At 37.6% G+C, this 14,846-nt stretch overlaps 1 protein-coding gene across 11 annotated transcripts in view; it reads left to right on the forward strand.

Moving 5' to 3' along the window:
• Positions 1-14,846, forward strand: part of BCAS3 (BCAS3 microtubule associated cell migration factor) — a 497,109-nt gene that overhangs the window by 176,915 nt on the left and 305,348 nt on the right. For all 11 annotated transcript variants that reach the window (XR_012657329.1, XR_012657330.1, XM_032779316.2 and 8 more), the window contains one exon: positions 10,590-10,740. Coding sequence is in view for 9 of the 11 variants with exons in the window: in XM_032779316.2 (XP_032635207.1) it covers positions 10,590-10,740 (151 nt within the window). In the remaining 2 variants the exon portion in view is untranslated. The remainder of the gene's footprint in view (positions 1-10,589; positions 10,741-14,846) is intronic.

Here is a 14,846-nt window from a genome sequence, read left to right on the forward strand (position 1 = left end):
TCATGGGTAAAAAAGCAGAGCTGATGAGGGTGTGTGCGATGGGGGGCGGGGAAGGGGAGGGAAGAAGGGGGAGGAGAGAGAGCGATTCCTATGTTCCCCGCCCCCCAGTTTTAATATTCTGTGGGTTTTAGACAAGTCGCTTTTGTTATATTTGTCCATGGATGATATTCTCAGGTTCTCATATGCAATGGTTTTCAAAGCACATCGTTTTATAACTTAGAAGAAATAAGGTGTATGCAACCAGGGTCAGATATCTGCCTAGAACTACTTTAAACATAATAATGTTTGTGCTAATTGCTGCAGACATAGCAGGGACCCAGGGGGGGACATGGATATTAGTACAAGGAAATAGTGGCAAAAAAGCGGCCACAACTTTATTAACATACATAAATTGGCTTGGCAGAATTTGATTTTTTTTATAATTTTGACAGATAATTTCAACGCTTATTTTAAAGCATATTTTAATTTTGATAAATGTCAATTTTCACATTTGCAGGAAAATTATGGGGAGAGTGTAAGACCATCATTATTTAATGACAGTAGACTTGGAGATTCAAAAAGCTAAATCTTTATAACCATTAAACATAAATTATATGAATAATAATATGGAGATATTCCTATCTCATAGGATTGGAAGGGACCCTGGAAGGTCATAGAGTCCAGCCCCCTTGCCTTCACTAACAGGACCAAGTACTGATTTTTCCGCAGATCCCTAAGTGGTCCCCTCAAGGACTGAATTCACAACCCTGGCTTTAGCACGCCAATGCGCAAATCACTGAGCTATCCCCCCAAATCAAATGTCAAAGTATACAAAGTAAATATCAAAGTAAACTCTAAGGAGCATTTTTCTTACATTGACTACCTGTAAATTTTGATTGTTATTGATGGAGATATTTTTTGTCAGTTTGTGCATTCATGGTGAAATTGACAGTTACTGATATTTACCAGTAAAAATCGAATCCTTCCATGTCTGTCTATAACTAATCCTTAATATTAGGTATTTGCAAGCTGAAAATTGAGGTGGGCATGCTTTTCTCTCTTCTCCCTGTACTCCACCCAATAAGTTTGTTCTCAACTGCACACAGACAGGTCATCCAAGAGGCTACCTGGCCAATCACTTGCACATTCTAATGCAAAAGTGTCCCATGTCTCATGCCGAGGGACTTCGTTCTCCCACAGCCAAAACTCCAGTAGTTCCTAGTGATCAGTTTATTCTATTCCATGGGGCAGGGAAACCCCTTGCCTTTCAACGGCACCAGGACTAAGGGCCCTCATTATCTAAATTTTCCTATGTCATCCAAACTTCTTGCAAGGATCCACCAGTACAAAGAGGCCTTTAAATTTACACACAGAAGGGAAAAATGGAAGAGAGTAGCAACAGCATTTGTCTGTCTCCCGAAGCCCTGCACCACTGATCCTGAGATACACTGCTATAAAACATCTACAAATGGACAAGAAAACTCAGTAAACTCAGTGATTATGAATAACCAAGCCTGGAATCCATGACTCTGAGCAGAACTGTAGGCATGAATCCTGATATAGATAGGATGGCAAGCAGCTGGACCCCCTCCCTGGTGCAGGCTTTTACTGGAGATGATTCAGCCAATGGGAGGCCATTTTAGCTGATTTCCCTGGCAATCACCAATTGGGGTGAACCAGCTGAAGTGTCAGTGTTTACAGTCTGTTCCTGCCTCTGCAGGGAGCTATGAAGTCCACAGCTGGCTATCAGAGGGAGGGGGTTTTGTTTTTGTTTTTTCACTTCAGTGCAAGTTTTGCCCTAAGGATTGTAGGTTTGGACCAACAATATTTTCAGTTAAATGGACCCTGAAAGATTATTATGTAGTAAGATTTTGGTCCTGTTTCTTGATCTACTTTTAGATCTGTTTACAAAGCCGGTGCAAGCTTTTATTCATATCCCCCCTCTTCCCAAACCAAAAGCTTCAGTGCTTTTATTTTAAATCCATGCAGCTTTTACAAGCAACCTTGTCCTGTGTTCCAGGTGCAAGAGAGAGAGAGAGGGGGAAATTGTCACAGGAATAGATCTTAGTTTCAAGTTTCCAATGGGATATTTTATAAGAAGTTAGCTAAGATCAGGGATGTTTCCCTGACAGGAGGTCTCACAACTGTTGACATGGGACTCCAAGTATATGCACAAGAGTACCAGGGCTACTTCACACACAATTGCCTCTGTCTGCGCATGTGTCTCCAAAGATTTCACTCCATGCAAAAAAAAAAAAAAAAAAATAGCATGTGCATAAGTAGGAGTATTGGCCACCTGTATATCACTAGCAGTTTGAGCACAGCTTGTACAGTTCCCATGTGGTGGGTTCTAATCCCGAGCAGAGCTAGAGTTTTAAATGCTTCACCCTTAGGATAGATATGCTCTGCAGTTAAACCCCCCTTCCTGGCTCACAGGCTCACTGTTTAATTTCAGTGTAGACGGTCAGGCTGGAGTCTGGGCTCTAAGATCCTGCGAGGTGGAAGGGTCCCAGAGCTTGGGCTGCCTGCAGACCAGCGTATCTGTGTCACACTTAAATAGCCCCTACCCTGAGCCCGAATCATCTGGCATGAGCCAGTCACAGGTGTCTAATTGCAGTGTAGACATCTCTTTAGAGGAAGGTGAAGTGAATGGTGTAAATTCCTCTGTCCCTACCCTCAAGGACTAGAAAGAATTTGAGGGCTTCAGTGAGAGTAATTGAGGCAGTCAATGGTTTCCTGAAAGTGGAGATAGTGTAGGGAGGGAAGAAGTGGAGGCCTCAGATGGAGAGGGTGTGGATGTGGTGAGGAAATGCACCAATGGGTGTGGTGTAAAATCCTAGAAAGATTGGAGGGGTGAGATCCAGGGCCTGAGGTGATATCCAGGGTGACTGAGGGTAGAGGAGTGTTTCTTTCCCCTGTGGCTGGAGACACTTGGACTGGTGCATGTGCCTCTCAGGGGAATGTTATGAGCACACAGGCTTGCCTGTTGTCATCAGATGCTCCATCTTTTCATACATAGACAAGGAAAGGGCTGCTTTCCCAGTACATTCATGTGATAGATGCAGCCATTTTATAAAAGATGAGCAAAAAAGTGGTTTTAAACATTATGAAGACAAAAGGCCAAATTCTGCTCTCATCAGTATAAACATAACTGACCTCAGTGATTTACTCTGGATTTACATCAATGTAAATTGGAGAGAGTTTGACCTTCAGTGCCTAATCTGTATATAGCCACTGTAGCTAATAAAAGTGCTACGAGAAATATTCAGACTTAGACTGGTAAATGGATCTTGTTCCTAGCAGTTTGCTGCTTGAAGCAGTTGCTGTGCAATGTTAAGAGGTAGTGGTTATTTTAATTAAGAGCTGTAAAGTTTCCTGTTGTTGCACACCCAGTTCCCAGGGGAAAAAAAGTAACATTTTGGGGCAGATTTAAATGTGTTACATCTTATTGGCAGTAATTAGTGTTGTTCTTTTTAAATTAATTAAAAATATTATTGAATGATCTGTTACACCCTCCCAGATGACTTCTGTGAGCCAGCATTGCTTCCACAGAGTTTTCTATTTGGGTCACAAGGCAGTGTTTCTCACCAGGGCGCTGTTGTTTCCTCTTCCGACTCTAGTAGATTACAGATTATACTGGAACATGTCTGGGGAAAGGTCAAAAATGAGGGTGAAAGTCTTGGAACTGTAGCTGGGAAGCTTTTCATTCTCATCTATGAGACTTCTCCTATTGAATAAAAATCAAAAGAAAAATAAACCGCCACATGCGCATGATTTTTTTAACAGCATTTAGAAAGGATTGTATTTGTATTTGTCTTGTGTTAAATAATTAGTGAGTATTTGACTGAGGAATCCCTTACAATAGGCAGCAAATGAAGGCTAAGCATGCTTCATTTTCTCATTGCTCAGCCTGCCAGTGATTGTGTAGAGTCAAGTTATTGTGTGTTTTACTTAGCAGTCAATAAGTTGCAGGATATTGATATTTGATGTTAACTTTGTTAAAATATTTGTTGCAGTTTGAATTTTAGTTTATTAAGTACAGTAGGAGATTAAAAGCAGACCAAGTGCTTCGGAATTGAAATGATATAATTGTGTTACTTATTAATTTTATTGGAATTATACAAGGAAGAATAAGAACACAAGGAAATACAGGATAATTTTAAAAAAATATACATCGTTTTACTTTGTAGCTAATAAAAGTTCAGTTCTACTCATTTTTTTCTGGAAACACCATAGAACAATTGAATGCTGATTATTCCCAATCTACTAATATAAAACCTTACATAGGGCCAAAACCTGCTTGCCTTACTTATGTGTAAAGTGAAATTTCACAGTGCACACCATCATCCCACAACAGCTGACATTAGCCAGTGCAAGAATACCATATCCAGCTGAAACTGCGGGGGAAATTTAGTAGGTAGAATTATATAATCTGACCTTGAATTTACCCAAACTCTGGTGTTCACACCGCTTCCTGTATTAGAAAGTGCACCTGTGATTTTAGAGCTTGATAGTGAGGTACTGGGTACCCCCTCCCCCAGTTGATGGAAGTTGATGGTGATCAACTTTGTAGGTTTATCTCTTAAGTAACCAGGACTTAATTTTTTTGTCTGTTCTAAAAGGTGACATCTTCAATAGGAAGGGCCCCTCAGTATCCCACCCGACTGCCAACCAAGCCCAAATCTATACTGAGTTAATTGTCAAGTGATCAAGCAGTGAATCAACTCAGTATACTGCTTGTTTTTGTAATGTATTACAAACTAACAATTCTCGCATGTTTTGATCAAAATGCAGTTTTCTGTCAGGTCTGGAAAAATTCAATTCTAAAACCAAGCAGAAATGTGCAACTCGCTCTGTCATTTACATCTTACAGATTAGCTGCCTACAGTACGTTATTCTGGTTTGTACTTTTAAAAGTAAAATAAAAAAATTATAAGTTAAAAGTTTGTCTGTAGCAGTCATCAACCTAATGTCCAGTTTTCAGAAGTACCTTGGTGCCTGGTGATTTGCCACTTTCATATATTCTCAGTCACTGCATTCAGCAGCTAAGAACCCCAACCTTTCATATTCTGCCCTTTTTTTTTTTAAGGGATGGGCAAAGGTAAAATTGAAATGACATTAGCCTTGCAATGGCATTACCTGGGAGTTGCGGCTGATGTCTTTTCCACAAATGTCCAACTTTGTCAAAAACCAGTAAATCTTTATTTTCCTCATAGCATCTGTGTTTTATAATGGTGCTTTTAATTTGTTTTTACTTTGTCTTTTGGGATTTCTTTTGTCCGGCGCTTTCAGGCCTCCCTTTTTTCAGTGGAAGTGAGTATGTTAATGATGACTGGTTTGGGAATATACCCCTGCAAAGTTGACATGACAGCCTGTTCGCTCTGTATAATAACAAAGCCCATTGTTATTTTCTCTCTTCACTTTTATCCTCAACTTAATCCATTTCTCCTTTGAGTATTTGTGGTATAAAATGCCTGGGAAAAAAACATGGCTTAGAACACTGAATGGGTCATAGAAGGTTTCCTTATCCCAGACTTTATGCCAATTGGTACCCAAGACAGAACTAATGAATTATTTTTTCCCATGTCTCAGTAGGCAGACTTTATCCAATGAAATATTGTCCTTTTTAATAAATGTCTGCTGTTAGAACACCTTTTAAAAAGGCAAGAACATCTCATGATTTCCTCCTAATTTCATGGTTTGTTTTCTGTCTCTATGTCTCTGTGTAAACATTCATAGATAAGATTCAGCAGCAGCTTCAGCTAAAACAAGAGAACCAATTTCAATAATGGTAATCCAAAAAGCAGAATTTGGATTCAGGGCAGAAAACACTCAAGAGGTTTGGGATTCGGGTTTAGCTCAGATCAGGAGTTTGGATGCTTATCCAAACTTTCTCTTCCTCTTGAATCTGTAAAATTTGGCTGGGAATTTTTGTGAGAACTGCCTTTCAGGTGGTGGTCTGGCCCTTGACTGGAAGCTGGGAGTGCCGAGATACAGGAAAGTGGCACGATGTACATAAAAAATCACCTTAAATTAAAGTGCCCACAACAGATGGTAAAAACAGCCCCTCCTTGCACAGCCCTTAAGCCTGACGGAAGAAAAACCTCTCCAGTGACATCCCATAGACAGATAAATACTTAACCAAAAAGATGTGCCTTGCTCTGTACTCTGAAGGTCAGTAAACTCAGACACTGGCAGATCACCAAGGAAGAGAGATCCGCAGCTAGGGACTCTCTAGTGAAAATATTCTGCCTCCAGTCCTTACGAGGCCACGTCTGTAACGAAGGTGCCAGGAGTTTTGTTTTTTCTAAAGTTCCCTCTGAATGGATTGCTATAGAAGGTATTCCTGGCAAAGTCAATCAGGCAGTACCCTGCCTGGTTTATGTGCAATTGTCAGTATGAAAACAAGCTTCTAAAGTTAGCATGCCATTTCAAGCTAAATTTTTAATGTTTAGGGAAGCTGTTGAAACTATATTCCTATTTTTTGTTACTTATCAATAGGTATATTTGAAGTGTTGATTTATCCTGTACACATACTGCAAAATAATTTGACTGAGCTATGCTGAAGGATTCTTCATTATACAATTTTTTTTGATATTTCTGGAGCACTTAAACTTTGTCACTGTGTCCTTTCACAGTGAATCAACAACTGCTTGAGCTGTGGAAATAATGTGGATGCTTGACTGCATTCTTTGTGCTCTTTTGGTCTGATCCTACTGTCTTGTGCGCAAAACTCCCATTTACTGCAATGGAAGTTGCATGCTTCTAAGGGCTAGAGGATGGGGGATAATTTTTTATTGGGTTTTTGGGCAGATACAATAGCATCCACAAAGTTAAAAAAAAAACTGACCTGTTAAATGTAATCTGTGGAACACCCCATCATTCCAGTAGTGGATGTACAATGTAGGTCTTGCTGCATGCATGATAAAGAAATCGTAGTCACAGAGTGCATTTACTGTATCCCCACGGCTGTGCAATTAAGAAGTCAAGGTTGTATCTTTATGATGGGACTGAGGCAACATTGTCCAGACAATAGAGATACCACTTTATAGAACATTTCCATACTAAAAGTATCTAAATATAATTCAAATGAAAGCTATTATTATTACTCTTTCTAAATAAAGTAGCATTTTTCCTGAACTGGTTCATCTGCACTAAGTAGAGCTTATTTAAAAGTCAAATTATCAAGCAAAATACTCACTCCTAAGTAACTAAAATTTTTCTCTTAAGCCTTTTGTACCATTCTGATTTTTAATTTCTGATTTGCACCATGGCTGGTGAATGTATTTTCAAAATTATGCAACTAAATTTTGCTTAAAATAAAGTGTAGATTGATAGGTATTTGGTGGCAGATTAGATGTTTAAAATATTTGCATCTGTTATGTTGAATCTTTTACTCTCGACTTCATTTCTGCTGTGAAACGTTGAATGTTTTGATGACTGGGTTGGTTAATTTTTAATAAATTTGTATCTTTTCAGTCAGTAAAGCTTTATTTTTAAAACTAAAATATCTGAACTCAGAAGATATTTCTGCCCTAGAAATTATGAGCAAGTTAAACGTCCTGCTTCTTACCCACAGCTAGTTACTTCGTAACACACCTCTTTCATCCCTAAAGGATAGTGATTTTTGCACAGTCTGCAGGCAATGCTTGTGAATAATTAGTTAAACTTTGATTCTGTTCATATATTTATTTTTAATGCAATTTTCAACTGAAAGCAAGGCAAACTTTTTGTTCTGTGTAGAGTATCTGCAGTAGGTTCAATGAGAGCACCTTATCTCCAGCACAGTTTTAAATGATAACACCGGTGATGTTTTAAAGTGGAAGTGTTTTCATTAAATATCACAAATGGCAAAGTGCTTTGTTAGAAACAACAGAAATGAATGCATATAAGATTGGTTTTCCAAGATGGTTTAAAGAGTCAGAACTCACAATCTTGAAAACAAACCTTATATAGGCAAGTATCATGTCTTTGTTAATTCCGACTGGAAGTAATGTCTTAGTTCCTGCAAAGTGACTGCAATATGATTTAGTCAGGAATTAAAGTAGGATTTACAGCAACAATTCTTTGTACAGTCCTTCTAAAAAAAAAAAAAAAAGTAAATAAATAAAAGCTGCTTTGATGCATTCCCAGAACACAAGCAAACAAGTTGAAAGGAATATTCTATTTTGTTCTAATTTATCATCTCTTAAGCATCTTTATTTCCCTTTATATATTTTTGTTCTTTCCTTTTTTTTCTTGTCTTCCTTTGGTTGTTATTAAAGACGCCAGAAAAATGCTTACTGTAAAAAAAAGTAAAGTATTGTATAATGTATCAAACAACTCAGAAAAATGTTTCTGCTTCTGAGATCCTTCACTTTATAAAATACAAACGTTACAGTGACTAATTGGTGTGCATGTGTGTGTGTTGGTATTTTTAAGATTCCTGAAAGAGGATCTAATCCTCCAAACCACTGAGTGTCCTCAACTGCCCCACAGGATCCCTCAGCTTTAATGGGAGTTGAGGGAGCTCAGCATCTTTCAGCGTAGATCTAATTTATGATTACTCACTTTTCCTGCACTCAAAAAATCCTATTGAATTCAGTGGCAGCTTTGCATTTGGAAGGCTAATTAATTGCTGCATGGTACTGAGATTTGAGTGCATTGAGTAATTATGGATTCCTTGTATGTACTGTATACAAATTACTGTTGCTACAGGCAGATGGGGTTCAGAACTTGATCAGTGCAGCATTACAATTACTCATCATATTCCTAACAGGAAAAAAGAAAGCAAGGTATAGATATTTGGAATCACTTCTTTAAGTATCACTGTTTTCTGTGTTGAATGTTGCAGCTTATGTTGAATACAGAGTGAGGAACACATTTTTTAAAAGGGACTTGATGACAGAATAGTAACTAATTACACAAAAATGCAGAAAACTATTTTATACTCTTTCCACATGAACCAAGAATGAATCTTCAAGGAAATTAATCAAAGATTTTTTTGAAAAAAGAATTGAAGCCTCAGGCTTAATTTAAACTTGAGGGGTTTTTCTTTCTTTCTTTCTTTCTTGTTATTCCCCTCCACCCCCAAGTTAGTTCAGGAAAATCTCTATAGTTCTAAATGAAGTCTGTACTCAGAGACTATTCAATAGGCTGGTTATTCATTAAAGTCCTGCCATTTTTCTTAAAATGTATTGAATAATGCACAGACCGGACACCTAACACAAAATACACTTTGTAATTTCATCATTTTTTTGTTTGTGTGCTTTCCTAAAACACAGAGTTCTACATACTTGGTAGAAAAACAAACACAAAACCCCAAGCTAATGGTTATATGGTATTAAAAGGAGAGTAAAGGAAGCATTGAGTGTCTTTAGGAAGATGAGACATTCATTAAGATTTTTCCGCCTTCCTTTTCCTATCTTCAATCCATCTGAAGTACCATTATAGCTTTTCAACCAGCTTCCTGTGAGAAACTCTTTTCTTTGTTGTTATTCTTCCTTGAAAAAAGGTGGCTGCACTTCAGTCAGGATTGTATGGATTTGGTCTGGGATTTGTATAATATCTATGTAGAATGCATCATTTGTTTAGGAACTTAATTCCCAATATGGCTTTCTTTTGATTAAGGACAAAACCAGCATTTCACAGCATTATAGGAACACAGAAGAACAAGTTAATGATCTAAACCTTTTAATTCACAGTTGCTTGTCTATTTAAAGTACTTTTGATTCTATTATAAACAGACTGGCCCCTTTTTGTTTCATTTCTTTCTTTCTTTGGTTTCTTTACATTTCTTTCCCTGTTTGCCATGAAATTTGTAGCTAGTTTCCTTTTCTAACTGAAGACTGAAAGGTTGTGATTGCAAAATGATACAGAAAGTAGGAAAGCATGTCTAAACGAAGCATATGTCCAAAACAGACCTTCTGTCTTAGTAATTTGAAACAAGTTTAGTTTAGTGGGGGGCGGGGGGTATGAATTCTTTCCCTTTCTAAATGCTATGTTTTGGCTATTTTATTTCTCTTGTTTTGAAGGACAGTGAAGTGTTTTTTTTTACAATAAACTCTGGATTTTGCTCTTATTTTAGTTTAACTTTCCTTCATTTTATTCTTTATATGTCAGTAGCATGTATTTTTCTATCCTTTTTTTCAGTGCAGCAGGTTGCTATTATGGGATACCATACTTTCACTCATGGAGGCAGCAAAAATGTTCGTTTTCAGAATTTCTCAGTGTAAAGCACAGTATGAGGTACTGCAGGACAAAAATTCCTTTCTAGGGTATTTACCTTTTCCGTAGACAATTTGGATTCAGAATCTGTTTCTCCAATTGGATTTTGAAATTTCTTGATATGTGAAACTCGCTCAATAGAACAACAGCACCATGGCTGACTATATTACTGTAGGCTACAATTTCTTCATCTCCTTAGATATGAAAAATATTTTTATCGCTGTTTTATCTGCTTCTGTATTTTTTTCTATAGTTTTAAGATGAATTCTGTAGAGATTTTTTCTTTTATCAATAGAAGTCTATTATTGTATATTTAAAACTGTTAATTTTATGTGGTTATCAGAAATGATAAATGGGGAAAAATTTCCAGTAATATTTTTTTAAATTATTTCCATCTCTTCAAGGTAAACTGAATAACCAAGATACTTACAATAATTTCACTAATAATAATCCTGGGAACCCACGACTCCTGCCACTTCCAAGTTTGACTGTGGTGTTACCTCTTGCACAAATCAAACAGCCAATGACCTTAGGGACCATCACCAAACGCACAGGGTAAGTGTACCTGCATGACATTTCTTATTAACACTGTTTGTGGTTGTTCGACAAAATACTCATAGATCTAATTCATGCGGTTAGTGATGCTTTTCTGATTTATGCTTTGTGTTTCCAGCGTACATATAATTCCGTGGCACAAAACTTAGGTAGAAAGTAAGAATAACAATGACAAGTATTAAAAACACATAAAAACAGATCTGTCTAAGAATTCAGAAGCATAAATGTTTGTTTGTATAGATGGATCATTTTCTTGCAACCACTCCATGGACATATTCTGTATTGACATGAGTAGATATTATGCATAAGGAACAAGTATAAAATATGTCTTGGTCTATGTTAAATCATATATAGTGAGTTCTTGAATAGTTTCCACCTTGAAGAAAACTTGTTTTAAATATATTTTTGATTTATAAATTCTTCAACCATAGTAGATATGGAAAGGCAGCAAACCAGGGTTGACTATAGATACGTATATAGAAAAATCCTATACACATAAATATATGTTTCTAATGTTTTTCTGACAGTATAATTCTGTCTGTGTACCCTATTGATTTGAGTAATTTTTTTTATAAAACACATCTCATTGGAACCCTAAGAATCCTCTTCATTTTCTCCACTTTTACACATCCCATGCACTTAGGATGAAGGTAAGGAGGACTAGACAGATTTCCTTCTGATTTCATTGATCAGTCACAGGGGTTACTTGTGGTGCTTACAAAGGAACTGTCTTTTTTTTCCCCTGTGTTTATATAGCACCCTAGCACAGTGGAAAACTGGTCCATGACTAGGGCTCCTCGGCACTATGGTAATTAAAATGATATTAAGACCCCCTATACAGTGGACTACCTCCACAGCACTCCTCACCCCAATCGCTTAACTTAGTACAGTAAGTTAAGACTTGGGTTTGAAGCACATGCATGTCTGCTGCCACATGTTGAAATTCTCCTCTCTATAGCTCTTAAAGGGCCTGTGGAATTTTTCAAAGATGTGTTTGGTCCCGTGTCCTTGATCAAAATTTCCCTTTCCACTTACTGTTCTGCAGGATGCTATTCGCTTGTTGATTTTTCGCCATCCATCCAAGAGTCAGCTACATTTTAGTAGTTCTGTATATACAGTGTATAAAGCACTTTAGGATCCTCTGGTATGAAAATCACTACTAAATAAATGTACATTATTTTTATTTATTTATTTATTTTATTTTATTTTATTTATTATTAAATAGGACATTAACCAACAATATAATGCACACTTAGCAAAGAGGCACAAAGTAAGTTCAGGTTTCACAGATTTGAAAATTTTGGGGTAATTGCTCCTGAAATTGACCAGCTGACCATTGATATTTTGTGTACTTAAATAGCCATCTGTCTCTGGAAACTTCCAGTTTCTGCAGTTCATGAATAAACTCTCAAAGATACATTTTTTCCCCCTCCTTCCTGGAGAAGCTCAAATCCTGAAGGTTCAACAGTTAGAGCTTTATTTTAAAAGTTTGATTCAGTCATTCCCTTATTGACTGAGACTTTATATGTATGAGAAACATTCTTATGTGGATACACTAGCACAACTCCCTTCCTATTCCATGGAGTTTGGGGGATGGCAAGTAAGTACCATCTTGCCACCCATACTTAGTTCCCTACTCAAAGCCACATTACCTAGATTTCACATGGGGATAGGTGAATTTCACCTTAGTGCCCTTCAATGGGAATTTTACTTGAATAAGCATAGAATAAGGATTTCAGCATTGTGCCCTTTATTCTGGTTAATTACTCATTCTCTGATATGATGTCTGGGATGTTTTATAAAATGTATTTATTATTATAGTTTACATAGCTCTACAGGTATGCCTGGCAAGGTCCTAAAGGTCATATAATCTAACCACCCAATTCTGCTTCCACTGATGTGAATGGGAGTTTTGTCAGACCTTACTGCTGAGTTACGAGCAAAAGCTGAACACCTGTGATACTCCTTGACTTTGATGAGAATTGGAAGTTCTCACACCTCTGATGATTTGCCCCTGAACTGTGCAGAGAACTGTAGACAGAACGTGTGGAACAACAGAGAAGCAGGGACAAGGGAAAACTGTAGTTTATTTCTTCCATGCATGCATTGCAAGTGTTGGGTTTTTTTGCAATATAATCACAGATGAGGGAGGAAAATGGAGCATGGAGATGAATGCTGGAAAGAAAGTGAGCAAGGAAGAGGAGAGGGAGGGAGACTGATGACCAGCAGGAGGGAAGGTGTGGCATGTGCATCAGAAGAGGAACAAGTCACAAATGGGAGAAGGAGACAGAGGAGTTGAGCAAAAGGACTGGGAGGAGCACAATAGAGGGAGGAGGAGGATCTGAGAATGTAGGTTTTGGCACAGAAACATAGACTCTTAGAGATGAGCACAGGGAGCCCGAACCACAGTGATAGGCCCCATAGGAACTGAAAGTGAGAGAGATGGTTGAAGGAGACAAGAAGCCAATGGAGACGTGAGGAAGGGAATAACAAGATTGGAGTGACAGAAGGGGAAGACAGTAAAAGTCAGCTTTGTGGTTGTAGTCGGCCCCACTTCTTTGGTTTTCAGTGGTAATTTTAGCTACATTTTCTGAGGCCATTTATAAAAAAAAAAAAAATTTGATGGTGATGCCATTGAAATTTTGTACAAGTAATGCAAAAATAACTGAAATCTTGCATTTTATTTCTACATATCATTTTGTACCTATCTTGAGTGTAGTTCATGCTCAGCTTTTTCCACATGTAAATTTCCTATTCACAAACGTTGCCTTATCCTATTATTTTGTGTAATTTTTAAAATGAATTGAGCATAAAATATTCAATGAGGCTTACGTAGGGGAAAAAATGGTCCTGGAAAGGACCCCAGCTATGTAAGTACAATTTTCATGAATGGGCTGATAATATTCAGCAAATCCCATGTAAATGTGTAATGCTAAGCTTATGGCTGCCTTCTTTTGTTCTGTGTCCAAAATATTTGATGAACGTATACAAAATTAACATGAAAAGCTGTATTTACAAAGCAGAGATTTAAGAGGAATGCATGGGATCCAAGAAGCCTGGCATGCCAAAAATGGCCAAATTGAGACAGCAGCCTTAACTTAAACCTCCAGGGGGCAAAGCGTGTGTTTGACATATTAAACATCTGCCCTCATATTTCTAGAAACACATAGCAATGTAAGTCTGTGCGGTGTAATATTTAGACAGGACAGGGACCATCTGCCTAGCTCTAAGTGTAGGAGGCATGTATTACTACAAATGGCAAAAGACAGATGTATTTACACCTACGTGGTCAGCACCTTTAAGCAGTGCTTCAAGGAAACAAGGCACTCTTTGGAAGCAGCTGCTTAACCTTGTGATTGTGCAGTGATCAGAGAAGGAGGAAGTGCTTGAAATCAGTTGGATTTTACAACTACTATACAATGGTCATCAAAATTGGTTCTTTCTGTTGCTTTTAAAAATCAGATTTTAAATCTATTATGGTACAATTCCAGAAAGGAAAAGCAAGACTAAAACAGTGGCAGATAACGTCTAGTTTTAGCTTTGTCTGCTTTATTAGTTATTAACATCTGAAAAGCCCCTCTTTCATTAGAACACTTATAACTGGATTGATCAAGCAAATTGTTGTTGGTTTTGTTCTAGTTTTTCCCAGGTCAACAAAATATTTTTTCATACAAAAGGTTAATCAATGCCCTTAATATTATTGATCTCAAATCAACATGTTCTTTTCTTGGCAACCAGAGAGGAGTAAACTTTCAGAATGAGTCCATAGTTAGCGCCAGGGGAATGAAATACAAGGATCATGAGTTGCATCATCACAGTGTTTATCACTGGAGCTTTTTTTGTCAAGTAAACCTGCAAAACTCAACATTTTCTGACCACTCATTAAGCTCCTTTCTTTTGAATGCAGGTTACACTCCTAGCGTTGAATACCTGAGGGTGAGCTTACCAAGAAAAATGGCATCTCTTGTTTCCCATGACTGTTCTTTCTTTGGTTTCCTTCCTGTGCTTTTTCCTTTGACTTTTTCATTTCCCCACCACTTTCTCTTAAACTGTCTATTCTCCCATCTCCATTTGGCACGTCACTTTTACCCCCAATTTTTTAAGCC

The sequence above is a fragment of the Chelonoidis abingdonii genome, chromosome 20, assembly GCF_003597395.2.
Source record: "Chelonoidis abingdonii isolate Lonesome George chromosome 20, CheloAbing_2.0, whole genome shotgun sequence".
NCBI lineage: Eukaryota > Metazoa > Chordata > Testudines > Testudinidae > Chelonoidis > Chelonoidis abingdonii.